The sequence below is a fragment of the Hylobates moloch genome, unplaced genomic scaffold, assembly GCF_009828535.3.
Source record: "Hylobates moloch isolate HMO894 unplaced genomic scaffold, HMol_V3 SCAFFOLD_3, whole genome shotgun sequence".
Taxonomy (NCBI): domain Eukaryota; kingdom Metazoa; phylum Chordata; class Mammalia; order Primates; family Hylobatidae; genus Hylobates; species Hylobates moloch.
In genome coordinates this window covers 7,598,214-7,625,230 of record NW_026652278.1, presented here as the reverse complement: position 1 = coordinate 7,625,230, position 27,017 = coordinate 7,598,214, and the positions used below count along the sequence as shown (strand labels likewise).

Sequence of the window (27,017 nt, the reverse complement as noted above, 5' to 3'; positions counted from 1 at the left end):
TAAAGCTTTATACCTTCTGGTGCCTGCCTCTCTCTTCAACCTCCCGTCCTTCCTCTTCCCCAACAGCTCCAACTGCAGTGGCTCTTGAAAGATGGCTAAGCTCATTCCTCTCAAGGTCAATGCACCTGCATACAGTGCATTTCTCTAGCATTCTGTTCCTCTTAAAGACACATGGTCTTTGTTTTTATTTCTACACTGTCTTTTGTATGCTGTAATCTCCTAACAGGCAGGGACATTTCTTAGGTATCATCCACAGAGGCCTGCCCTTAGTAGGTACTCTCAACATAAATTAAGATTGCATCAGTATAAACTTTAGAACTAAGAATAAAAGCCAAATTTGTCATCTACTCTATAGGTATGAATTAAGAAAAAAAATACAACCCTTTCTTCTCCATTAAACTTACAGTTCAGGAGAGATTTCTGAGGTAATCCTGATGTAGTTGTTCTCAGAAATGCTGAATTTATGGAAGAGGACCCACTCTGGCATCTTCTTGGTGATTGAGTAACCAGACAGGGGATGCAGCTGAGCAACCTGCTTATGTGTCAGCATTAAGTAGTTACCTGATCCATCAACATCCCGAGCAATCTGAAAGGCAGAGTTTTAAAGAAAAAAGATTTTGTATTAATACGGAGATCATTATACAAAAATGTTTGTTGAAAAAAATACCAAAGTATGTTATACGGGATAGTTAAAACTAAAATTTGCCACTCATGTTTCCTATTTTCACATGTAGAAAATAAGCCATAAGCATGTTTTGCCTAAAACTTTGAGACAGTGATATTAATTAACTTCAGCAACAGCAGGGCACTGCTAAAACTGCAGCTGTGAGGTTAATGTTTTGGCCATGAGATGAAACAGCACGCTACCCACCATACTGTGGGCTCCAATGCCCATAGTGCCCATACACTCCAATGCCAAGTGCTTTACACTTGGTGTGTGGCACACAATGACCCTGTGATGTAGGAACCTTACTTTACAGATGAGGAAATCCATACTGAAATGTCATTTTTCTCCATTAAGACTACATATTCTGCCTTGGCCCTTTATTCCCTTGAGGGGAAGGATATTTAAGTACCAAATCTTTAATAACAACATGGATTTTTAGTTTTACTTAATGTCAAAATCATCATGCTAAGTGAGCCATTGTTGGCAGCATGTCCTGAATATGTGCAATTCAGGGAAGCCTATGCCGAGGTGACCCCACCCCTTCTCACCTGCATAAAGTAACCGGACAGAAGAGCTTTCTTTATGTTTAGAGTGTTTTCCTTGGAGCCAAAAGCAGGTTCTGCATAGGGAAGCTCGATTCGCTTGATAATTTCTAAGAGTTCAGCTCGAATAACATCTGCCATTCTGAGTGCTGAACAATTGAGGAAGTAATCATGACACCACTTTTCAACACAGTCTAGGAGGGAAAGAACACAAGGCTATTCAGAAATGATTTGTCAGAAGCTCTAAAGAGCCCAGGCCAGGCAGTTGCCATCTTTAAGCCCTGTGCTCTCCTCTGCTACAAAGGAGGCCACATAGGTGAGTGGCAGGAAGGCAGCAAGGACAAGGATTTCTGGTGGCTGCAAGGTCGGCTGTCAGGGCACTACCAGGAAGGGAGATGGTGCCACTGACAGCCCCATGCCACCTGCTGGGGTTCTGTGATCCCAGCCAACTGTGGAAACTGTTCCTAGTGGTGGCTGAAGATGTATTTAACTAACCCGTGGCTCATAAAGGCCAGAGAGGATTTTGTAAGATCTCTATTTTGTCTCTATGCATACAGCAAGGATGTATGTGGCCCCATTTAATCAAACTAGGCAGAAAAAAACCCACAGTATAAATTCCTCTGATCTATGAAAATATCTCCTATTTTATTTAATGATAAGAAAAGGATTACTACCAGGTTGATTTGGGACTTAATTATGTTACAGTTAAGCTCATCTATCTACCTTAGCTGTAACTTTTATATTAAAATACAGGCATGTGGGTGAGTTTGAAGTTAGTCTTTCTGGCCACCTGTAATTACTTAAGATGGACCTGGGAATGTACATGGCCATGGCACCATGGACAGAAGACCCTCACTTACCCTGCCCTGTCCACTCATGCCGCTCAGAGCAACCAGAGCACGTACTTAGTGGGTGTCACCCATTCAGCATGCCCTCAAAAGAGGCCACCAAATTCCTGTGTACCTTCTGGCTCCACTGACAACTTTTTCTTCTCAGCTTTTAAACACTAACTCCCTGTTCTTTATACAGTTCTACTGTCTTTCAAATTGCTGTCATATTTTTCACACTACTTCACATATTTTCCCACCATCTTTCAGAGCAAAGGAGGTAAAAGATGCATCATGGAAAATTTCAGAGAGGGACCTCACTGGCTGCCCTTCATGGGTGGCTCTAGCCTCTGCCACGCTGCTTTGCCCTGTTTGCCCTCCTCTTGTTTGTGTCTGCATAGCTTCCAGTTGACTTCTGGTACCTTCCTGTGACAGGTAATCTACCCACTGCCCTTCAGGCATACAAAGGACTTTGTGGTTGTGCTTTGACATGCACCATTCTCTTCTCTCGACACTCTCTGCTCTCCTCTACCAAGCTGCGTCGGCAACTCTGCAGCCTCCCCTCAGCACCCCAGCCTATTCTGCACCAGTATCTGGAGCTCTGCAGCCTCTCTGCATGCACGTGGTGAATGTGCCAGGATACGGAAGGTGCACAGCACAACTCTGACACAGTGGGCATGTCGAGATGGCTGTTCCTTGTCTTCCTCCGAAGATCCATGTATGAGTCTGTGTCCCCCGTCACCATGCCCCAAGCAAGCTTGCTCTGAAGGCTGGCTGAGTGGAGTCCTGGAGCTCTGGAAGTACAGGCCCGCCATGGTGGCACACCAGAGCTCCGTGGGAGCAGGCAGACTGAGCATCTCCCGCTTTGCAGACGCCTGTGGGTGTGTTTAGGGCCTCAAGTGCCATTGCATTCAAGTGGCTAGTAGGGCTAGAGAAGAATGTTTGATGAATAACTAATAAGGACTCAGACTTATCTGGGGAAAGGAAGGTGGAATTAATAGGTAGTTTCTAAGCATTCACTTACACTCACTGCTAGAATTCAGAGTTGTGTCTTGGTAGGCCTTGTAAATGCTGATGAGGGTAAAGTGATCTCCTTCAGGATGTAAAAATGTCTTCCAACAAGTCAAGGCAACCTCTTCTGCTCCATGTGGCACATGTGAAAAGCAATTTGGAGCTTTAAAATGAAAAAGGTCACATGGTTAGCAATAACGAAGACATTTTATTTTAGCCTAACATGCAGAGGGGAGGGGTCACGACTGTTAGTGGCATGGCTCCTGTCTTGGTTCTCTGAATAAATATGTTATCCTTGTTTACTTAGAAATCCCAGAAATTTCGAGTGAGTCATCTTAATCCTCCCTCTCCTTTTGTGTGTGTGTGTTTGCTTTTCTAAGGTCAACTGAATGTGGTTAATACCCTGCTTCTGTTCCAGCAGGAGCAGGCAAGCCTGAGGTGCTCAGAGGGCCAGACACAGGAAGAGGACTGGAACCAGTTCCGATACAGCACAATGGCTGGCCTGTTCCCCAGTATTAGAATAAACTAAAATATACAAGCCAGGATGGATGAAGCCAATAGGAAATAAAAAACAAGCACACAACATTATTTGGGGAAAAACACCTCTAGTGACACATTTTCTTCATCTGCACTGATTATTTCAGCAAAAGAAATCTAGTATGTTTTCATACATCTGACGTATAAATTTGCTGAACTTTTAGTTTTCTTAATATTAAGATAATTTTTCATATTAAGAAAATTTTCCTTTTCTAACCTATTAAAATACCTCACTATCATTTCAAAGGGTTAAATGAATTGATCACCATCTCTGCTATGTGCTCCTCAAAATATAATTTCAAATGGATTCGATTTAAATCTATACCTAGTACAGATTTGCAAAAAAAGAAAAGGAATAGTCATTAAGGATACCTGTTACCATGGCAGCGATTGTTAACACTTCATCTACACAGTCAAATTCACAGGACGCTAAGATAGACTTCGAGAGTTGTGGATCAAGAGGAAACTCTGACATGATGATTCCAAATTCAGAAAGATTGCCATCATTATCCAGTGCTGCCAGATAATCTAAGTCTTCCAATGCCTGCATCAAACTTTCTGGTGCTAGGAAAGGAAAAAATAATAATTTAAGAGTCTCATATGGCTAAGATGGAGAAACAGGTACTGGATTTTTCCCTCCTGCATGAAACAAGCAAACAATGGACAAAATATGTGAAACAACGGTTTGCAAGACACCAAATACCAGGGAGTGAAGGACAGTGATTCTTGAGAGGGCACACTCAGGAGGGGAGCCCTGTGATTGTCCAGCTCATGCTCCGAAGAGGGTCCCAGCTGCAGTGTGCATGCGGGGGGAACCCAAGTGGAGCCTGCCAGCCTCCCTGCAGTAAGAAAACAATGCCAGGGATCCAGGGAGACTAAAGTGGCCGGAACTCACGGTCACAGTACTGGAGAGAGACACACAGATCTAAGTCAGGGGCCAGAGGGAGCTCCCTCAACTAGTCAGCAGAGCCCCACTGATCAGTGCATGTGTGTAAGGAACCACCTCAGGCCAGAGAAAGAGCCATGTGAGAGGATTAGAAGGAACAGTGGTGCTGACACAGGACCTAGGGTAGGGCCTGTTCCCACCACCCAAGCTGGAAAAACCTCATGATTTGTGGGGCACTGGGTAGAAAACACAAGTGAGAAACCCTAGATGGGCACTGCCACCTGACACATCTATACAGCAGGACCCGAAAGGATCACACTGCATCCTAGGACAAAGCTCAAAAATACCTCTGGGACTACAAAAATATTCAGTGCCCAACAAGGTAAAATGTACAATGTCTAGCATACAGTAGAGAGGCATGAAAAGCATGAAAATACATTGCATAATACAGAGAAAAATTAATCACAACTGACCTGGATCTCAGATGCTCAAAATAGTAGACAAACATGTTATTTCCCAGTGTAAATAAAGAAATAAAGATAGCAAGCTGATTCTCCTCATCTCTTTCTTTTAAGTTTATGTAACATCGATAATGATGTGGTATTATATATGCTCAATCTTTACCAAAGTTTTTAAAAATCCATTTATTTAAAGAAATATATTCTCGTTGTGGAATAAGGCTATATATAGGTTGGTGCAAAAGTAATTGCGGTTTTTGCCATTCCTTTCAATGGCAAAAACCACAATTATTTTTGCACCAACCTAATATTTATTAAATAAATACATGTGTTTTGTCCAACCTTCTGGTTCCTGGTATAGCAATAAAGGTCACACAATGAAGCAAATCCCATAATAGAAAGCCGCTGTATTGTTATACCCCCAAACTGCAGGATTTATGAGCCACTAGGTTGCTTTTGTCTCAGTTCCAGTAAGTGCAAGGTGGGCAGGAGCTGAAGACTCTGGGGACCTAAGAAGCGCTTGAACCTGTCTGCTCCTGGGAGTTCAAAGTAACATATAGTAAAAATTTACTTATGTGCTGTCTAAACTTTGATCATTAAGCTCTATGTCTAAATTTCAGGCAAACTGAGTAGCTCAAAAACCTCACTTTGGGAGGCCGAGGGGGGCGGATCACGAGGTCAAGAGATTGAGACCATCCCGGCTAACACGGTGAAACCCCATCTCAACAAAAAAAAATACAAAAAATTAGCCAGGCGTGGTGGCGGGCGCCTGTGGTCCCGGCTACTCGGGAGGTTGAGGCAGGAGAATGGCGTGAACCCAGGAAGTGGAGCTTGCAGTGAGCCGAGATCGCACCACTGCACTTCAGCCTGGGCGACAGAGCAAGACTCCGTCTCAAAAAAAAAAAAAAAAAAACCTACTCACAAACTTCGATTTGATAAAATTCCTCCATTCCTGTCAGGACAACTGGAAGGCATTAGAAGCCACTACTGTGGGCTGGGAAATGACTCGGGGAAGCTGCGATGCAGCCCACCACACCTCCAGTCCTGCTGGAGGACAGCGGAGCCAGCACCAGATATAACTTCAGCCTGACGCGCCCACCACAGGCAAAAAATCTGCTACTCGGAGTGAGGGGGCAGTGCCAAACCACCCAAGGGAAATCTGCAGGGAACCCAGACATCCGCTGGAGGACTGAAGCAAGGCTTTCATCCTTACCTTGGGGCAAATATGTTGAATTTCCCTATTATTTCTGAATGTTTTCCCATCAAGATTTAAAACTGAGCAGAAGCTTATGGCTTCTCAGAGATATTCCTGTCCTGCCTGGGTCCTGACATACAGCATTACCGTCTTACTTGTTCATTCTTGGGGACCTTTGGACTAACCATGACCTTGAGAAGTCACAATCATGGGAAATAAACAGATGGGCTATTCAGAAAAAAAGTTCAAGAGTTCTATCAGTGAGGCATGACATGAAAGGTAACAGCCGATCTGCTGGAGAAGGTACAAGAAGCAGCATCAGAAATAAGCATCTTAAACAGAGCAGGAAGGGGCTGGAGTACAAACTTAATTACTGAAAGCTTTTCAGAAACCAGTTTCTATAAATCAGCAAAACTGCTGCATTATAAGTTATAGGATCTTTGGCAATTGTCCCTTTAAGCATCTGGCTTGACAGACAGGCTGTGTCCCCAAAGGGCACCTACTATTCATTTTTACACCCTGGAGTTGAGTTGGCCGCACACAGAGTTAGTAACATAAATGACTTCATGATTCTGCTCCTGGTCCTACAACAGAAAAGGAGAGGATGCTCTTGGGGTTTTATTATATTAGAAAGAATGAGTTAATGAATGCAGATTACACAGGTGAAGGAACATTAATAAATAACTAAATAGGATTTGCTAATATTATATTCTGCATTTTATCTCCCCAGTGTGGCCCATAAACTTGTCTTAGCTAAAAAGCAGAAGAGTTTAGATGGGGGTTCTTTAGGGCAGTGCTGCTTAAGTATAATCCATAGTAAGTAACGCTAACAAATGGAATAGAAGTGTTTTAGTGTCAGGCCTCTTCGTTCTGGCAGTGCAAAATCAGACTGCTTTATTCTGAAGGCAATTTCGAGATGAACCAAACATCATTTTTATTAAGCTCGCTTGCCAACGGCAGCTGTACTCCCTGTAGAGTAACTCACTGCAAGGTCACACTCCTCCTCCACTACCATCACTCAAAGTAATGTGAAGGGCTATCATTACAGTATTTCTTCACTGTTCTGTGTGTCTGTTTTCTGTGGAACCCCAAATGCCAAGCTCCAATATGTGCCTGCATTTTCATTCCTTGGCATCAGTAGAAAACCTAGTTACAAAGAGGTCATTAAACTGCAACCAGCCGAGGAGGAGCCGATGCAGCGCTAACTCCGAGCTGAGCACAGGCCAAGTGGAGTCCAAGGCCATGGCAGTTCCAGAGCTGACAGCCCCACGCAGCATGTTTCCCATGTTCTTATAATGTATGCCAACTTCATAGATGTCAGATGGTAGGAAGGCTTGGTTGGCTCCCAAACCCTCACAGGAAGTCTGTCTACTCAGGTGCTCAGGAGGCTTCCGTCCAGCCAGGTCTCCTTTGTTACAACAATCTTTGGCCTACTTTCTGCCTAATCTGGCAAAAATGGCTCAGAAACACTGAATTTCCTCTCAAGGTAGCTGGCATTATGCAAATGTATGCCAACGTATTTATATGTACTTTCCTACAGGTAAAAGTTTTAGTCTGCAATTACTCCTGGGAATATGCATAGGAGAGAGAGCATCATGCCTTCTCCTGTCTAAAGTGGACATGTATTTCCACGAGAATAGGGCAGGGGGTTCTCCTGGTAACCAGTCCCCAAAGCCAGGGCCATTCCCTCTCCTTCCACCACACTCCTTAACCCCCTTTCTGCCCAATAAGAGCAGAGACGTAAGGCTGGATTTGAGTCATTAGAGTTGGAAAGGATGTTAGAGATAGAGTGGCCTCCATGGTAAACTGAAGAATAGCATTTTCAACTCCCTGCCCATTGGCGGGAGCCAAGATCCTTGTGCCCAGCCTTGCCCTGGGCAGGGCTCTCGGGTAATGGCAGTATCCCCACTGCCCTCCCAGTGCCACCCGCACCGTGAGGCAGGCGGAGGCCAGCTCCTCTGAGCTTAGCTGTGCCTGAAGACCTCTCACACGCCAGCTCTGCTCCTGCCTGTGACATGGAAGGAAACACACGCAGACCTTTGACAGCCACAGGCACCTCCCGATCCTCTCAACTCTCCCTGCATGTCACATCACTCCCATCGCCCAGGCCTCAGAAAGGACTAAGTGAGGAAGAAGGAAGCCGAGTTTGTCTCCCATGCATGACTGCCTTTGCTCATGTTCTAGGGAAGACTGTCGGCCTTCTAGAAGGCACCCGTCTAGTCAGTGTTCCTCAAGCGTAAGGGCATTGGGAAAGTTCTGCCACTTCACAAATTACCAACGGTCCCCACTCCCAGTTACTGTTCTTACAGCCAGGAAGCTGGCCCCAGGTTTTTGTAGTGGTGACTAGCTGAAGACTCTCCCCACCCTCATACCATTATAAAGAACTATCTTTAAACAAGAGTTGGCATTGTAGTTAGACAGTATGGAACTGGCAGCCCCAGAACAACCTAGAAAAATCAGGAAAAAAATGCATAGGTTTTAAAATGACCATACAATGGGTGTTTTCTATATGAGTAGTTAAAGGACTTTATGTTTGGTGTTGGTTCATGATTTCCTTATAAGGGTGAGGCTCAAATTATTATTTGCTCTCAGTCCATTTTGAGTATCTTGTGCTATTGGCACTGGCAAGGCTCTGGGGCAGGCACACATCTGGGACAGCCTCACTCCTGGCCCTTCTAGCATGGATGGTCTCATTTATATGTGGAGATGCACACGTAAATCAAGAATCCTGCTCTACTGGAAATGCACTTTTACCTCCAAATTGTCCCCTTTTATAGGAACTGTACCTTCACTTCCATACTTATAGGACAGGATTTTGTGCCACGTGACAACAGCACATTAGCACTACTAACCCCAGTCACAGAGGACTGGTTCAGGGTGGGCAGCTTCTCAAATGGAATCAATGGCTCCCTTTCTTGGGAGTTTTTGACTTCAGACCAAGGGAGTTTCCAGGAGCTGACATAGCAAATCATAAAGCTTAGGGCAGAGAGCAGCTAAGACTGCCCAGTTCCTAACAGGTCATGAACTAGTACCCATCGCGGCCTGGGGGTTGGGGAGCCCTGCATTAATGTATATACACATTTACATAAATGGACAGAGAGGAATGCAGTTATCACTTAGGAGGGCTGAAGGAGCAAATGAAGCTTCTGTTTCTGATTTATTTTAGGGTTGTGACTTGGGCATTGTGTAAAAGAGTCCACAGGGGGAGACTCTATACATTTGCATAATGCCAGCTAACTACTCATATAGAAAACACCCATTGTATGGTCATTTTAAAACCCATGCATTTTTTTTTTCCTGATTTTTCTAGGTTCTGGGACTGCCAGTTCCATACCATGGAAGGGAGGGAGGGAGGGGAACCTAGAGATACAGAGATGAGAAACTAAAAAACTTGTTTTGGATTTCTTAAGATATCCCAGTTCCCTTATCATAGTTCACTTTTTCCTTATGCTAGTTTGAGCTGGATTACTAGTGCTTGCATTCAGAAGAATTTAATATATCCACTACAACATAATACATTCTATAACAGAGTGCATCCAAAGTGCCACTGGAACTTCCAAATGGTAGGGACGAAGCCTAGGGAAGAACAAGAAGAGCTATACTCACATAGTACCTACTGTGTGCCAGGCACATGCATTAATGCAGAGGTCCCCAACCTTTTTGGCACCGGGGACCGACTTCATGGAAGACAATTTTTCCACAGACCAGAGGGTAGAAAGGATGGTTTTGAGATGATTCAAGCTCATTACATTTATTGTGTACTTTATTTTTATTATTATTACATTGTAACATATAATGAAATAATTATACGACTCATCATAGTGTAGAATCAGTGGGAGCCCTAAGCTTGTTTTCCTGTAACTAGATGGTCCCACCTGGGGGTGATGGGAGACTGTGACAGATCATCAGGCATTAGATTCTCGTAATGAGCGGGCAGCCTAGATCCCTGGCATGTGCAGTTTACAATAGGGTTCGAGCTCCTACGAGAATCCAATGCTGCCACTGATCTGACAGGAGGCAGAGCTCAGACAGTAATGCTTGCTTGCCCCCACTCACCTCCTGCTGTCCGGCTCAGTTCTTAACAGGCCACGAACTGGTACCCATCGCGGCCTGGGGGTTGGGGAGCCCTGCATTAATGTATATACACATTTACATAAATGGACAGAGAGAAATGCAGTTATCACTTAGGAGGGCTGAAGGAGCAAATGAAGCTTCTGTTTCTGATTTATTTTAGGGTTGGGACTTGGGCATTGTGGAAAAGAGTCCACAGGGGGAGAAACTGAAGAATGAAGAGATGGTGTATACCCTAAGACTCTACAATGTCTAGGGCCTCTGGGGAATAGCATTAAGAGTTGGCTCTGAAGAGGACAGGGAGGAAAGCCTTCTGCTTCACTTAATTTCACAGGGACATGTTCCCAAAACCTGGCATTCACCTAACTCCCACTCCTTTACACTGTACATGGCAATTTTGCATACACATCTCATTTGTACCTCTAAATAACCCCAGGATACAAGAGGGCAGACACTCTACCCTAATTTTACAGATGAGAAAAAAACAAGTGACTTGCCAAAGCCACATGGCCACCCAGCTGTTTTGTCATACGTAAAGTGAGGTTTTGAACTTGGGCCTTCTACCGGCAGTGTTGAACCTGGCACTTGGCATGCTCTGCCAGCACAGCTGATGCTGGACTCCCAAATCCAGTGCTCTTGCTGTCATCTACCATGGCTCTTCTTGGCTCCGGCCCATCTTGGAGGCAATCTGGTGATGTCTCCTAATAACTGAGGTCATTATCTGCTTCTCACACCCATTAAAACTGCTCTTTGTAGGACGCTCTGCAGCTCAGGGCCCCTGTGGTGCAGAGCTCAGGCAGGAGTCACTCAGACGATGATGACTATGTTATAGCACTTACTATACACCAGTCACTTTCCTAAGGGGCATGCATATGTTAACTAATTTATCTTAATAACTCTATGAACCAATTGCTTTGATTATCCTCATATTCAGATAAACGAAGTGAAGCAATGAGAGTCCTAATTTGCTGAATAATACCCCACTAGTGACTGATGGAGCCAGGCTTGGAGCCCTGGCAGCCTGGCCCAAGAGCCTGCGCCTTTTGGCATAGTCCCCTCAATATCTACCCCAGTTTGCCCAGAGTGGTATCTGTTTCCACCTTTCATCCCAGCTTAATCATTAACAGCATTCATGCCCCTGTCCCATGAGGTTCACAGGGAGATGGTCAGTTTGTCTGAATTCATCACAAAATAAACAGGTTCCATTAAGTTAAATTGCTGTTTTGTTTTGTTTTGTTAGCAGGGAGGGGTCACTCCTGCTAAGCCACAGCCATCTTTCTGCCTGGACTGTTGCACTCAAAAACATCAGCTTAAATGATAAGCCATATAGTTACCAGGCCCACAAGAGCCTAAACGGCTTCAGGAGCCAAAAGTACTTCCATTCTGGGCCCTTAAAAACCTCTCCTGGATTTTGTTTTCACTTTCTGTAACATTATTTATTGTTTCCAAAATCCTCACACACTGGCCCTGGAAAGTTGTTTTGGCATGTTTGTGTCTCTTTTTCACACCCCCTCATCTGAGTATAGTAGTAACTTTTGTGTAGCCTTTAAACAGATAATAGCGTAACCTTCATTAACTTAAAAACCTAGGCTGTGGCCTCCTGGCAGTCATGCTAGAATATCTGCTCGACTCTCTGGGCTGTTTGGGCAGCGCCAGTCCTGCCTGTAGGTGTCAGGCGCTGCGGCAGAGCTATGGGGAGGGCCACGTGAGGGCCGTCGGCAGCCTGCTTCCTCCCATTCTCCTCTTCGTATGTGTAAATGTTGAGTACATGTAAGTGTTATATATAGTATAGTAAATGTTACTTTAACATTTAAAGATCATTTTATAAATTCCAAAGCCAAATCTTGAGTTTCCAAGTGATTTACAAACAAGCGCATATACTTCTCTAGTATTCTTACAAACTGGGCTTTTAGTGTGGTAAATACTATTCCAGAAGGTCTTGATGAATTGGTTTAGGAATCCTCTGGTGAAAGATCTGCACCATCACAACAGATGACACCATTGTAGAATCTTTTCTCTTTTGAACCAGGGTCTTGCTCTGTCGCCCTGTCTGAAGTACAGCAGCACAATCATAGCTCACTGCAACTTTGAACCCTGGACTCAAGTGATCCTCCTGACTCAGCTTCCCAAATAGCTAGGACTACAGGCGTACGACACCACACCTGGCTAAAAAAAAAAAAAAAAAAAAAAAAAAAAAAATTGTAGAGATGGGGTCTTGTTATATTGCCCAGGCTGGTCTTGAATTCCTGGCCCTCAAGCAGTTGCTCCCACCTCAGCCTCCCAAGATGCCAGGATTACAGGTATGAGCCACCATGCCCAGCCCTGCAGAATCTTTAATTCCTCTTTTCACCAGCGCCATCCCTGGCCTCTGCAGCCTTTGACTTTCTTTTCTTTCTTTCTTTCTTTTTTTTTTTTTGAGACAGAGTTTTGCTCTTGTTGCCCAGGCTGCAGTGCAGTGGTGCAATCTCGGTTCACCGCAACCTCCACCTCCTGAGTTCAAGTGATTCTCCTGCCTCAGCCTCAAGTAGCTGGGATTACAGGCATGCACCACCATGCCCAGCTAATTTTGTTTTTAGTAGAGACGAGAGTTCACCATGTTGGTCAGGCTGGTCTTGAACTCCTGACCTCAGGTGATCCACCCACCTTGGCCTCCCAAAATGCTGGGATTAGAGGCATGAGCCACTGTGCCCAGCAACTTTATTTTCTTCCTGCATTTTCCCCTGTTTTCATGAGGCGCTGCCTTATCTAACATGCCATGCCTGTTTGTGTTTGGGTTCACTTTTCTTTTCATAATCCAAAGAATCATAGATCATACCAAAGCCAGTCATCTGGCCACTACCAAAATGAGTTCTGCCTCTGAATACAAAGATGACCTCTGGTGTAGTCTGGTACCTTTTGGCTAGTTTTTCTCCAAATTCCTATCTAGGTACCACTGCCTTCCCAGGGTAACGGCAGTCTCAGGCCATCTGTTTCCACTGAAGTGGTCAGCTGGTCCTGAGGCCTCCTACCCCAATGGACAGTGATTGTGTCATTCAGGATGCAGGTCAATTGTCAGGCGGCCAAGGAAGAAAAAGAAAACTGATTTTTTAAAAAGAGGTCCAGATCAGGGGAATTCAATTAACAGCCTGTAGCCTAGTTATGCCAAATTCATTTTCACATGGTTCATGCATCCTGAAAAGGGTAACAAGTTTGCTGGATTTGCGTATTTCAATTATAAGTTGAATTAAATGCAGCAGCTGCAAGCATCTTTTTCTTTTTTTGCTTCCAAAACAATGAGTCAGAGTTAATCCATAGTTATATTTTCCCCAAGCACAGCAGAAAATTTATGTGTGTATTGTCAGGAGACAAAAATAAATTGTTACCCTAACCCTTTTGTCCCCCAGTTATCAGCTTTAAGCCTCATGGAATGAGCAGCACAGAGGGTGACCATCAAGAGAACACAGTGAGATAGTTTGCTTTTTAAAATACTTGACATCATCAAGCCTGCCTTTTCTTCTCCCTGCATTTCTAGTCCACCAAACATCTACTACCCTGAGCAAGAAGATGCCTAGGAAATCAACAGGTGGTGATTCCTGGACTTATGAGATGAACGGTGGGACTGGAAGAGCAATTTTCAAAAATGAAACCTATCTTGTTGGGGCTTAGGACACACCACCCCAAAATATGACTGGAGGAGACTAGAATATGCCACCCCAAAATATACTTCTCTGGCATATTTTGAGCTGGTTATTCTGAGAAACTGCAGACATAGGAGTAGCTCTGAAAAGCTGTCACTTTATAAAAGAAATCTACATCTACAGAGGAAATCTACATTAATAAGTGTGATGGCTTGCACTTGTGGTCCCAGCTATTTGGGAAGCTGTGGTGGGAGGATCACTTGAGCCTGGGAGGTGGAGGTTGCACTGAGCTATGATCACGCCACTGTACTCCAGTCTGAGCAACAGAGCAAGACCCTGTCCCCCCCACCCCCCCGCAAAAAAAGAAAAAAAGACAATTCAAGCTGCTGAGAATTCTTCTTTCTGCTGATTCACCCTTACACTTCCATACTCCACATTACCCCGCTCCTTAAGCCCAGTTCCCCTGTGCTCCAGTGTCCAACAGCAGACACATTGCTCATGTCAGAACAGATATTTCCTAAAGGTTTGTGGGGTTTTAAAAATTACTTTCAGAGAATGTTTACCTCTAGCGGGAAAATGCTTCAGTCCAAACCAACACCCCTTCCATGCTTGTGTGCACTGCCGAGCATCATGTGAACTCAGGACAGAATGGGCAGGAGGAGAGAAGGTGAATCTCAGCCCACATGCCTGGCTGACATGAGATCATAAGGCTACCTGGTCTGTTCATGAAGTCACAGTGGCCTAGGCCCGCAATGTCTATCCTCTTCATAAAAAGCACCATGCTTGTTAGGTTGGCTTCCTGCATTTCTGCCGGCTTAAGTGGCGTCATGTCTTTGGAAGCAAATTCTTCAGTGTACAGGCAGAAAAATTTTCCTAAAAGACACCAAGAAAAATGGCTTTAATATATCTGGGTTGCCTGCATACAAGAATTGACAACATTTAGTATTTGTGTCCACAGCACTACCTGAAGAAGATGAGCCAAGAATCTGCTTGCGTATCTCTGCCTGGCTCTGGCTGATGGGCTGCATGACGAGCGAGTTTGCTCTTATTCTCGGGTTGTACACCTTTAAATGGAAAGACAGCATCATTAGTGTCAGATACGTCATGACTTAGTAGGCTCATTGGTCCTGAAGAGAGTATGCTGTTCGCAGTACTTTACTCCATGAAATGCACTGCCACAGACTCGTTTTCTTTGTACAATATTTATTATTGTTTCACTTGCCTTGAGATGGAAACTGCAAGTGCTTTGATAAATGGATTTAAAGGTTGTCTGCTTTCACTGTGGCTTCAATAACTATGGGACCTCTGTGTCATCTGCTGAAATACTAGCACTGTCACTTCTCAAAGCACTGTACTGGTGAATGATAACATATCCTCATATGCCACACAGAGAAAGGGTTCTCACCTGATAGTGCCATGTTTCTTTATAGTTTTGTTCAAATCAACCAGGATCTCGGTGGTCTCACCTTTACAACACATACTGAGAATTCCAATTGTAACAGCTAATACAGAAACTGTGTATGGCACTAACAATGATTTTCCTTACAGGTGGTTCACGGGGGCAAGTGACAGCCCTGGTTTCTCTGAAGGCTGGACTAATTCAATCAAGATCAACTCTAAGTGATTTCCAGGGAACCTTCATGACTGCTGGAATTGCTCTGTCATAATAAGGCAGGGGTATTTAGGAGGCTCATAGTCTCCTGGAGGGATAAAACATCTCAGCACCTAGTAATGGTAAATTAGTCAATATTTGTTAGTTTCGTTTGAGATCTCAAATGCTGTGATTTTCTGAAATCTCAGTGTCTTTCAGAGTTTGAGATACCTTGTTTTCATTTTTTCTAATTTTTAATTTAAAAGTAATAAAGAATATTTTGTAGTGATTAGGATGAAAATTTTATCATGTCAATTATAAGCCAAAATTTGCTAAAATTAAAGTCGGTATACTTGAAACAAGTTTCTAGTAAGTTCTCTGGGGTAAGATACTAATTACTCTGTTAAAGGGGCTATCAAAAAAATCCAGTAAATTGTTCATAAGAAGAGATCAGTTTAAGAGTCAATTTGCTTTGCTAGTACCTTAGCTAAAGAAAAAATACCATGAAAGATGACTATCACCTTTATGCTCTAGTAGTTGAGTCTTTCCTCAAAACTTTCTCCTTTGGCAGCTCAATCAATTTAATACATTTCCAAACTTCCAACATGCTAATGGAAGACAGTAATATGTGATCAAGACTTTTGTTACCGGCTGCAATAATTCTTCTTTGCGCTCATGACCAAATTTAACGAATCCCCAGGTCACATAGTTCATCCTCACTTCCTGATCAGTAAAATGGTAGGAAACTGAGAAACTAGTGCTTGACAATTATCAGCAGTCTGTTTAACCTACTCAATAATAATTACCTTTCTTCTTTCCACACCCACATCAATAACAAATTTGACTGAGTTACTCCAGATCAAAAACTCTCCAGAGCTAGTAGTTAACACCACTCTTCTTTGATAAACTTGGCATCTTTTTTCTGTTTCATCGAGTGGCTTGAACAATGAACATTTCTCTTTTGGATACAAAGGAACAACAACCAGTTCTCCAAGATCTGGGTTTAGATTAGATCCTTGATAGACAATTTCACAGACTTTCTCAATATCCTAAAGAAAAAAAAATACCCATGAAAATAAAATACAATGCAGACAACTTCACTATTAAAAAAATGTCTGAATTACATAAAATTTTAGGCAATACTACGTAACAGATACAGGGAAAGAAATCCCTGTGTTGCTACCTACATGTATCTTTAAATAAGGAAAGATGCACCTAAATGAGAAAACGTCTTTGGGGAAGTTAAATATAATTTATATTGTTTTCCCATTTAATTTTGTTAGATTTCACTGAAAATCTAAGTAAAAAAGATGACTTCCCACAACTGCCATAGTTTTTACAGCTCAATTCCATTCTCTAGGTCTCGAGCTTATGTCCCTTTCCTTTCCATACCATTTGTAGAATGGGATTGAATTAACTCAAGGGTTTTGTAGGAAGACAGATCCATCTAGAAAAATAGCAAGGTATCACAGGTCACTGAGAACTAGGTGAGCTGTGCTTGTTTCCTGATTTGCTAAGTAGCTCCTAGGAAGCTGGGCAGAGGCTGCTCCATGGGGTCCCACATCAGCTGGTACACAGGTACGGTCCCTTTCTTGTGCTTCCTTTTTCCACATAAAATTGATTTACTTGGGGCAGATTTTTTACCGAGCAAACAGCATGGCTGTTGATCCTAACGAGTGAAAACTTGCCAATTGGAATAATGAGAACAAAACGTTTTCTCCATTCTTATAATTCTGATTACTTCACTTTACTCCACATATTAAGGAAGGATTGTTTAGAAATTAAAAGGAAGGCCTGGTGTGGTGGCTCACGCCTGTAATCCCAGCACTTTGGGAGGCTGAGGCGGGCGGATCACGAAGTCAAGAGATCGGGACCATCCTGGCCAACATGGTGAAACCCTGTCTCTACTAAAAATACAAAAATTAGCTGGGCATGGTGGCATGCGTCTGTAGTCCCAGCTACTCACAAGGCTGAGGCAGGAGAATCACTTGAACCCGGGAGACGGAGGTTGCAGCAAGCCGAGAGCGTGCCACTGCACTCCAGCCTGGTGACAGAGCGAGACTCTGTCTCAAAAAAAAAAAAAAAAAGAAATTAAAAGGAAAAGAATGAGTACTTGAGCTGAGCTGCATCCCCTGAACCTGGCTGCTGCTTGGCCTTAGGAGGACATGCATTCATCCCTCCCAGATGAGTCCATCAAGCAAGCTTCTCACTGGTGCAACTTAACAGCTAACCTGGATTTGGAAAGGGAGATTTGATTCCAGTGGCCCATTCATGAGCAATTTCCTATTAAGATAAACTTTTTTTATTTTTTATTTTTTTTTGAGACGGAGTCTCGCTCTGTTGCCCAGGCTGGAGTGCAGTGGCCCGATCTCGGCTCACTGCAAGCTCCGCCTCTCAGGTTCACGCCATTCTCCTGCCTCAGCCTCCCGAGTAGCTGGGACTACAGGTGCCTACCACCACACCCGGCTAATTTTGTTTGTATTTTTAGTAGAGAAGGGGTTTCACCGTGTTAGCCAGGATGGTCTCGATCTCCTGACCTTGTGATCTGCCTGCCTCAGCCTCCCAAAGTGCTGGGATTACAGGCATGAGCCACCACACCTGGCCCAAGATAAACTTTTTATTGCACTGAAATATTTACTTTTATTCTCTTAGAAGATGTGGGAAAAATAATTATGGCCACTAATTCTTTATTTGGTTCTAGTTGCTAAAACTTTTTAGTCATAGGTGAATTCTTCGGTCTAATGCCCTCTCACTGAGCTATTTCGGCTGCCTTGTAAGTTGGTGCTAATGTTGAATTTTGTTCCAAATGGCAATAAAAAAGAATTTTTAAAATCTTCAGAAGGGAAAAAGCAGAGCAAAACAGAAATAGATAAATAGTTTAGGCTCCTCAAGCACAGCTGATACAGGGCTTTAAGGCCATAATCTGCAGAATTTGGGGCAGAAAAGCTTTAAAAATTATGCATCTGGTACTTCAGACAGTTTGTTTATTCATTTCCTTGATTCTTATTCAATGTATGTGGTTTATTTACATATGCATAACTTTCCTATAACTACCTGCACAGTTACGGAACACAGCAACACCCACTGAAGGACGATATCTAGCAGACATCTAGCTCACCGAAAATGAAAGATCCACAACTGCATAGAACATTTCCCAGGAAAACCTCCAACCTAAAAACACCTTTATGATAGTTTATTACTGCACAATAATCTGGCTACATATTATCATAAATCTCAATGTATGTTTTCTGTTTATTTCATATTTTGTCTTCCGGTTAAAAGACAGCTAGGTGATAGGAAACAACATGCTAAACTTTCAGGGCTCTAAGTCTCAATTAAGTACCAAGACACAGGGCCGCCTGTGAATTACAGAGATTAATTCACAGCAGGTGTGGTGACACAGGGCGGCCTGTGAATTACAGAGATTAATTCACAGCAGGTGTGGTGACACAGGGCAGCCTGTGAATTACAGAGATTAATTCACAGCAGGTGTGGTGCTAAGCAAGCGGTTGGAGAAAATGTGACACAACTAAGGTAAATGTACTGCTGTTTCACTAAAATGTTTGCGAGTATTTCTGTAATTTAAAAGATACTTCTTAATATAGAAAAATGGCAGGGCTGGGTGCAGTGGCTCATGCCTATAATCCCAGCACTTTGGGAGGCCAAGACAGGAGAATTGCTTGAGGCCAGGAGTTCAAGACCAGCCTGGGCAACATAGCGAGACCCCCCCCCCCCACCCCCTCTCCAAAAAAAAAAAAAAAAAAAAAAAAAAAAACCAAACACTAGCTGGGCATACTGGCACACACCTATAATCCCAGCTACTTCGGAGGCTGAAGAGGTAGATGGCTTAAGCCCAGGAGTTCGAGGTTACACTGAGCCAAGATCACACCACTGCACTCCAGCCTAGGCAACATAGTAAGGTCCTGTCTCTAAGTAAATAAATACAAATTTTAAATGACAATTAATACATTTGTATTAGACTGGTTGAGTTTGTTTTCACATAATATTTTAGTGCTACGGTAGGGTTTAAAGCTTTATATAGAAATCAAGAAAGCATCAAATAGCATGGGGGGAGATGATCAATAGCTGTTAGCACTGATTTTGGAGCAAGACAAATCTTTCCAAGAGACAAATCCCAATCCATAACAGATGAGTATCTTAATGAGGGATCCTGACAAAAATAGTAAAAAAGGAAAGTCCATCAGTATACTGAATGGTGTTCTGCTTGTTAGGCAGTAGATGGGGTATGGAAAACCAGATAACACCTGTGGAATCCAAGGCTGAAGCAGGAGAAAGAAACCTGGTGGTCACGTAAAGTCTGCTGAAGCCAGCCCAATGTCAGTGGCTGGCTTGCTGCCCCACCCACAGGGCAGGTCGGCTGCTGAGCCTCTGGACAATGAGGAGCTCACCTTTAGAGGGTCCAGTGCTCCGCCTGGGTCACAGAGGCTCAGAATTACAAAATCCTCCGGTAGCTTTCATGGCACTCTCACTTTAAGACTGCAAGACAGATGGTTTCTTAATAGGAATGCCTTTCCAGCCTGCCTTCAGGGGAAATTACATATCTTTCCAAGTCCTGTGGCATTTACAGTTTCTACTACCAGCCTGGATAATGATGCATCTTCTAAAGTTGACAGTTCAAAAGTCACTCTACTATTAACTATAGTTTATATTAAACTTATAAGAATCATGTACTCTAAGACCATCTGCACCTCAGTTCTGTTATGAGCTTTATTTTCCAAGATCCAAAATCCATTTCCAAACCCATTTTGGAATTTTTGCTTATCCTGACTTGAAGGATTACACCCATCCTATCAGTCTTAATTGCATTTTTTTCTTGCAGAAATATATTTCCTGTTTTTTTTTAAATTTTTCATTTTTTTTTCTAGAGACAGGGTCTTGCTCTGTCACCCAGGCTGGAGTGCAGTGGTGCAATCATAGCTCACTGCAGCCTCAAACTCCTTAGTTCAAGCAATCCTCCCACCTCAGCTTCCTGAGTAGCTGGGACTACAGCAGGCCTGAGCCACCATGCCTGGCTAATTTTTTAATTTTTTGTTGAGATAGGGTCCTGCTATGTTGTCTAGGCTGGTCTCAACCTCCTGGCCTCACGTGATCCTCCCACCTCAGCCTCCCAAAGTGCTGTCATTACAGGTGTGAGCCACAGTACCCGGCCCACGTCCTGTTTTTCACCTGGCAATTCTGACTCTCAAACATATTAGATTTGCCATTCTTCCCTTCCTTAGGCTTCATCTGGTTATACTGAGAACCTCCAACTGTTTTTATGAATCCTATGTCTCCGTAATTATTTTATTATTTTCCTCAGGACTTTCTTGAATATCTTGAATCATGCAGGATGAGATGATAACAGAATAAATCACTGTAACAGGCAGATTTGCTATTCAAGAGAGTGTATATCATCTACATACAAAAAATGATAAATATGCAGTCATATTGAGGTTCTAGAAACAGATAAAATTTAAGAAAACTAAAGTTCCCAAAGCCAGAAGGAGCTGTCATCCTTTATGCTTTGAGTATAAAATAGAATAAATACTTCTGAAAGTGTTTCTGAAATATGTGGATGTTCAAGAAAAGGCTCTGACAGACAGCTGAGCCACCTATCTGTTCAGCTGTGGCTCAGCCTACATCAAATAATTTCCTTTTTGGTTTCTGTTTAATGAGTAGAACCACTACATATTTGGGTCATGGTCTAAAAACTCGTGCTTCTCCTCTCTGCGGGAGAAGACAGGGAAAAAGGCCAGGCGATTAGTCTCCATGAAGAGAGGTCTAATTCTGGAGATCCTGGAGGCTTTTAGATTCAGCCAACAGAGTAGTGGGGAAAGAAATAGGGCCAGTGTAGCTGCAATTTAAAAAAAAATGCAACCCCAAATGGTACCTTGGCTGTCTAAAAGCAGTAACAGAATGGAAATGATGCTTGACTGCACATTTCCAGTCACTCTTTTAAAGAGAAGTTTTAAAGAAATCTGAGTTAAAGTTTTTTTGTTTTTTTTTTTTTATCTTTTCAGAATGGAGCCCCAGTCTAGGGAGATGACCTTCTCGGGTGAGCTATATTTTCTGCCCATACTCCACTGACTATCACAGGACTGCTTGTGGGGAATGTTGTGTTACTTAACTCTATGGTGAGTGCTTAGGTAATAGTCCTATCTCCAACAAACACACGTGCTCATAGGGAGGCAGCGGAGAATGTCAGGGGAGTCGGCATTCACTTACTGTACCAAGAGATGACAGTTCACAGCAAGCATAAATAGAGCCAGCTTTGCCTTTGGGGCAGCCCACTCTCTGGCCTGAGCCTGCTGGAGGGAAGTTGGCTCTGGAGATCATGTCTAGAGACTCCTCACCCATATTTTGTTTTCAGAACTGCATGTGATTTTAGAAACACTTCCTGTTCTCCTTTCAGCACAGGTTTTATTTAATGAGGTGTGATGAAACCAAATATTTAAACAGTTAATTAGCAAACTGAAACCTGTATGTTAGTTATTAAAAGCTTCCCAAATGAAATACCTTATTACTCTGTAAGGTTAGAGTATCACTTACTTACTTGTTCACAGGCCAGAAAGACTACAATGTCACCTTTCTCACCCGCGTGGTGAATTTCAAAGATAAGGCGTAAAATAGACTCAAAAGAATCCTTTTGAGCCTCACTAAGGTACACAACCTCCACAGGGTGTTTATTTTTCACTTCTATGAGAGGCACGTTTCCATAATAAGAATTGAGTTTGCTGATGAGGTGAGGTGAGGAGTTAATTATGAGCTTCAGTTCTGGTCTTGCTAGTAAAACATCTTTAAGAAGTCCAAGTAACACATCAGTTGCAATGCTTCTTTCATGAATATCATCTAGGATGATGACCCCATAGCTACCCAAAAAAGGATTGGACATCATTTCTCTTTGCAACATATCATCAGTGCAATACCTATAAAGAAGAAACATTAAGTTAGAATATTCTTATGCTAAGTCAAGCAAAAAACTTCCTAACAAGAAAAATGCCTTTCCTATGTTCATTTCTCTAAATCAGTAATTCTAAATTTTTACTGGGGCCAAAATTCCTTTAAGTTGATACAATCTACAGAATTATAACAAAAAAATACAGATAAACAAGATTTATACCCCGTTTGTATATGTTCATGGACTGCCCCCTACAAAGACCATTCTGAACCCTAGGTTAAAGACCTCTGCCTAAATGTTTATTACAAATATTAATAAAAGCCTGCATCTAACTTTTGTTCTGAGCTTTATACATAAAAAGTAGTATCATAAAACACGCTAGTCAGTTTTTCCTCTCGCATTCATCAGTGAAAGAATTTTGAGTAAAATTATACACTTTTCAAGGAAAGGATACAAGAATAACCATCCTGGCTCAGGCTCATGGTCCAGCTAGCCCACTGTTAGGACAGACACTATTATTGGTGATTCATTGTGAGAGACGATATCATTAAGATGTCATCCAAATAATAAGCAAACAGAAGGATTTGAAAAGTAACCACCTATTTAAGGGCAGCATGAAAACTGGCTAGAATTCCTGGAGTGGGTAGAGGTCATTAGTGATTTTAGTGGACTTTTCCCATACTTCTTGGGATGATTTTTTAAAATTAAAATAACCACCTATTAGTCACTAAGCTTAATGAAAATAACTTTTGGACACTATTTACATATTTACCTGTATTATTGCTTGAAGAAACCAATCCCATATTTTTTTTTTTTTTTTTTTTTGAGACGGAGTCTTGCTCTGTCGCCCAGGCTGGAGTGCAGTGGCGCAATCTCGGCTCACTGCAAGCTCCGCCTCCCGGGTTCATGCCATTCTCCTGCCTCAGCCTCCAGAGTAGCTGGGACTACAGGCGCCCGCCACCACTGCACCACACTGGCTTTTATTTTTTATTTTTTATTTTTAGTAGAGATGGGGTTTCACCGTTAGCCGGGATGGTCTCGATCTCCTGACCTTGTGATCTGCCCACCTTGGCCTCCCAAAGTGCTGGAATTACAGGCGTGAGCCACCATGCCTGGCCCCAATCCCATATGTTTTTTACCCATTTAAGGTATTTACTTTTATTTATTCTCGTACATGGCAATTCTGAGATTGCTATCCTTCCACAGGCCTGCCTGCAAGTTTAGTCCTTGGCTAGCATTTGGGAACTTAGATTTGGGGAGGGTTCTTACCATTCCCAGAACTGATAAAGAGTAGTTTGCCCTGCCTGTAATCCCAGCACTTTGGGAGGCCGAGGCAGGCGGATCACAAGGTCAGGAGATCGAGACCATCCTGGCTAACGCGGTGAAACCCCGTCTCTACTAAAAATACAAAAAATTAGCCGAGCGTAGTGGCGGGTGCCTGTAGTCCCAGCTATGCGGGAGGCTGAGGCAGGAGAATGGCGTGAACCCGGGAGGCGGAGCTTGCAGCGAGCCAAGATTGCGCCACTGCACTCCAGCCTGGGCGAAAGAGCGAGACTCCCCAAAAGAGTATTTTGCTGTGCCTGAACCATTTGTACAGGCAATATGGTTTATGCTGCACATGTGCTTTCCTTCTGGGAGTCTGGAATTTTGAAACATACTAGGCAGAGGGTGCCTCTACGGCCAGCCCTCAATAAAAACCCTGGGCACTGAGCCTGAGTTTCCCTGGTAGGGCACCATTTCATGAGCTGTGAATGAAGTGCACTGTTTGTGACTTACTGGGCGAGAGCTCGGGAGCTTGCGCCTGGGTTCCTGTAAACTTCGTCCCATCCACTATTTCCCTTTGCTGATGTTGCTTTGTATCTTTTCTATGCAATAAACCTTAGTTATAAGTAAACGATATGCTGAATCCCATGAATCTTTCTAGCAAATCACTGAACCTGGGGGTAGTCTTGGGGATCTTGACACAGTCCTCAATTAACCTCTTTCAAGGAAAAAAAAAAAAAAGAAGGAAACAAACATCTATTAAGCTCCTAGTGTGAGCCAGTCATTAAGCTGGTGCACACGTTTCTCATTTAATCTTCAGAATAAATCTTCAAAGTAGATATTGCTATCCCATTACTATGACTCATTTATAAATGAGAAAACTGAAGTTCAGAAAAATTCAGTACCCTGCCCAAGGTCACAAAGCCAGGGATAGAGTCAAGATTTAAACCCGGATAGTTGTTCTATCTGTTGTCACTGTCAAATTATAAAGATTGCTTCCTTGGCCTTGTAGTTTTGGTGATAAAAGTCCATGTTCTTCCTCTCTGTATCTTTATGAGATCAAAGTGTATGCCCTCTGCCTTTCTTTTCATACAGGTTGCCATCCTGTGTCTTATCAAATGAGCAGTGATAAATTGATGATTCCTTTCCTCAAACTTAGAAAAGAAAGCATCTTGAATACTATAGTATTATACTTTGTGCAAGATGCCAACAGATGCATTGAAATCTAGTTTTCAATTTTTTTTTTTTTTTGCTGAGGTTAGAGATTTAATTTCTAATGTTATCTCTGTTTCCTTTTCAGCAAAATTCACCTAAGCACTGATAGGAAGTAATGCTGCTCCATACGATTGAGGAGGTATACGTGTTATGTAAATATATCTAGGCTTAATTAAAAAAAAGAGAAGATGGTAACTTATTAAAAACTCCAGTAGACTCATCCAGCAGGACCTAGCCTTCCAGATGATTATATAAGGGAACTGTGAAGGCTCAATCCTAAAACTTACTATACAAACCCACATTTTTCTGCAGTCCCACCTACTTGGGAGGCTGAGGTGGGAGTTCACTTGAGCCCAGATGGAGTCCCACATTACTGAGCTATGATCATTGAGCTATGATCCCACAAATGCACCGCAGTCTGTGCGACGTGAGCAAGGCTGAAACTCAAAACAAAGCAAAAAAAAAACCTACTTTTTTTTTCTATATAACACAAAGATATATTTCTGAACTTTATGGTAATGAGATATTGTGTGTATGATACTTTAAAAAGTGTTGTTAACTAATAAGTATGTAAAAAAAAAATAGATACACTACCAAGGTTTTTAATTAAGGTAATTTCTAAAAGTAAAATATAATAAAATAATTTTTTTAATTTTATTTTTATAAAATTAATGAAAATTTGAGAACTTTCCAGTTCTAAAAACAGAAAAGACCACCATTTGACACTGTGAGTCACTTCTATGAGATATCTTGATATGTAGCTCCTAAAGACTATTTTAGGTATATAATATTCAGGTATTCACTGTTTCAAAAAAGGCCAGAGAAAAGCTTAAAGAGGAACAAAGTTGTTACATAAAGCATCCAAAAAATAGTAGTAGGCTTAAAGAGAGTTTACTAGTTGCCTATGATGTGTTTGATAGATACTAAAGGGTTACCAAAAAAATGAAAAAGACAGTATCAAATATAGACTACTGCCTTCTATAATCAATGATCAATTTTTTTTTTGAGATGGAGTCTTGCTCTATTGCCCAGTCTGGAGTGCAGTGGCATGATCTCGGCTCACTGCAAGCTCTGCCTCCCAGGTTCATGCCATTCTCCTGCCTCAGCCTACCGAGCAGCTGGGACTATAGGCACCTGCTACCACTCCCGGCTAATTTTTTTTGTATTTTTAGTAGAGACGGGGTTTCACCATGTTAGCCAGGATGGTCTTGATCTCCTGACCTTGTGATCCACCCGCCGTGGCTTCCCAAAGTGCTGGGATTACAGGCATGAGCCACTGCGCCCGGCCAATCAATTATCAATGTTAAATCCTCTGATTTAAATAGCTATTCAATCTGAGCTTATTCAAAATTATGGCTAGCATGCCTCTTCAGGAAAATCAATCTTGTTCTAATCATAATTATAAAAATATAATTATAAACATAGCTACCACACACATACACCATGCATCAGTTACATAAATTAAATAGTCCTCACAACAACCCTCAGAGCAAGTGTATTAATCATCCACATTTTTCAGATGAGGTGACTTAAAGCTCAAAGAGGTGAGGTGACTTCTGTAAGGTTACAAGTGAGTAAGTGGTGGAGACACCATTTGACAGCCATGTTGCCTCCTCTCCAGAGCACAGAATACCAGGAAGAAAACAGGTGTTGCTTTCTTTTATCATAGGGGTCTTTTCAATAGCTCTGGCCTCTTTCCTGTGACTCAAACCCTATTTACCACAATGCATCAGAGTATCTTCTGACTCTGCGCTGGTTCTGGGGGCATGTCACAGTGGAAAAGAAAGTACAATGTTCAGAAACAAGAGTAACTGTAAAGTGAAGATATAAAAGCAATGAAGAATAAGGCAGCCCAGCAAGGGCAGAAAGAAACAGAACCTGCAAAACCTGTCAAAGCAGGAAGCTACTCTCTACCTGTCTCCATGGGTGCCTTTGTACCTCAGCCCACCACACCTGAAGCAACTGTCCCTCTTAAGAAAGGAACGCTGTACACAGATTGAAACTAATACATACTTTAATATATAGTATTTCCTTTGGGTGTCAGAATTGAATGCTTGGGTTTTCACCATAAAACAATCCTAAGTCCAACACGTGACAGATGTTTAAAAGGTGAGGCGTGTCTAACAGCATTATTAGATTTCCCTACCATTATTTATCTTTGTGGCTTTCCATATTAAGTATCTGAGGCGGGGCATGGTGGCTCATGCCTGTAATACCAGCACTTTCGAAGGCAGAGGCC

At 42.6% G+C, this 27,017-nt stretch overlaps 2 protein-coding genes across 9 annotated transcripts in view; one reads left to right on the top strand and one right to left on the bottom strand.

The window, feature by feature from the left end:
* Nucleotides 1-15,493, top strand: part of BCCIP (BRCA2 and CDKN1A interacting protein) — a 29,660-nt gene extending 14,167 nt beyond the window's left edge. Inside the window, exons 8-9 of one of the 5 annotated variants that reach the window (XM_032175370.2) lie at nt 3,475-3,543; nt 15,360-15,493. In XM_032175370.2, the coding sequence (XP_032031261.1) occupies nt 3,475-3,543; nt 15,360-15,478 (188 nt within the window). In that variant the 3' untranslated portion in view covers nt 15,479-15,493. Of the gene's footprint in view, nt 1-3,465; nt 5,017-15,359 lie in introns of those variants that run through there. The other 4 variants (XM_058435903.1, XM_032175360.2, XM_032175352.2 and 1 more) reach the window with 4 other exon arrangements.
* Nucleotides 1-27,017, bottom strand: part of DHX32 (DEAH-box helicase 32 (putative)) — a 60,104-nt gene that overhangs the window by 1,298 nt on the left and 31,789 nt on the right. For all 4 annotated transcript variants that reach the window (XM_058435900.1, XM_032175333.2, XM_058435901.1 and 1 more), the window contains 8 exons: nt 21,956-22,328; nt 16,209-16,451; nt 14,776-14,875; nt 14,526-14,684; nt 3,957-4,148; nt 3,061-3,210; nt 1,216-1,403; nt 405-586 (listed from right to left, as the gene is read on the bottom strand). In XM_058435900.1, coding sequence (XP_058291883.1) covers nt 405-586; nt 1,216-1,403; nt 3,061-3,210; nt 3,957-4,148; nt 14,526-14,684; nt 14,776-14,875; nt 16,209-16,451; nt 21,956-22,328 — 1,587 coding nt within the window. The remainder of the gene's footprint in view (nt 1-404; nt 587-1,215; nt 1,404-3,060; nt 3,211-3,956; nt 4,149-14,525; nt 14,685-14,775; nt 14,876-16,208; nt 16,452-21,955; nt 22,329-27,017) is intronic.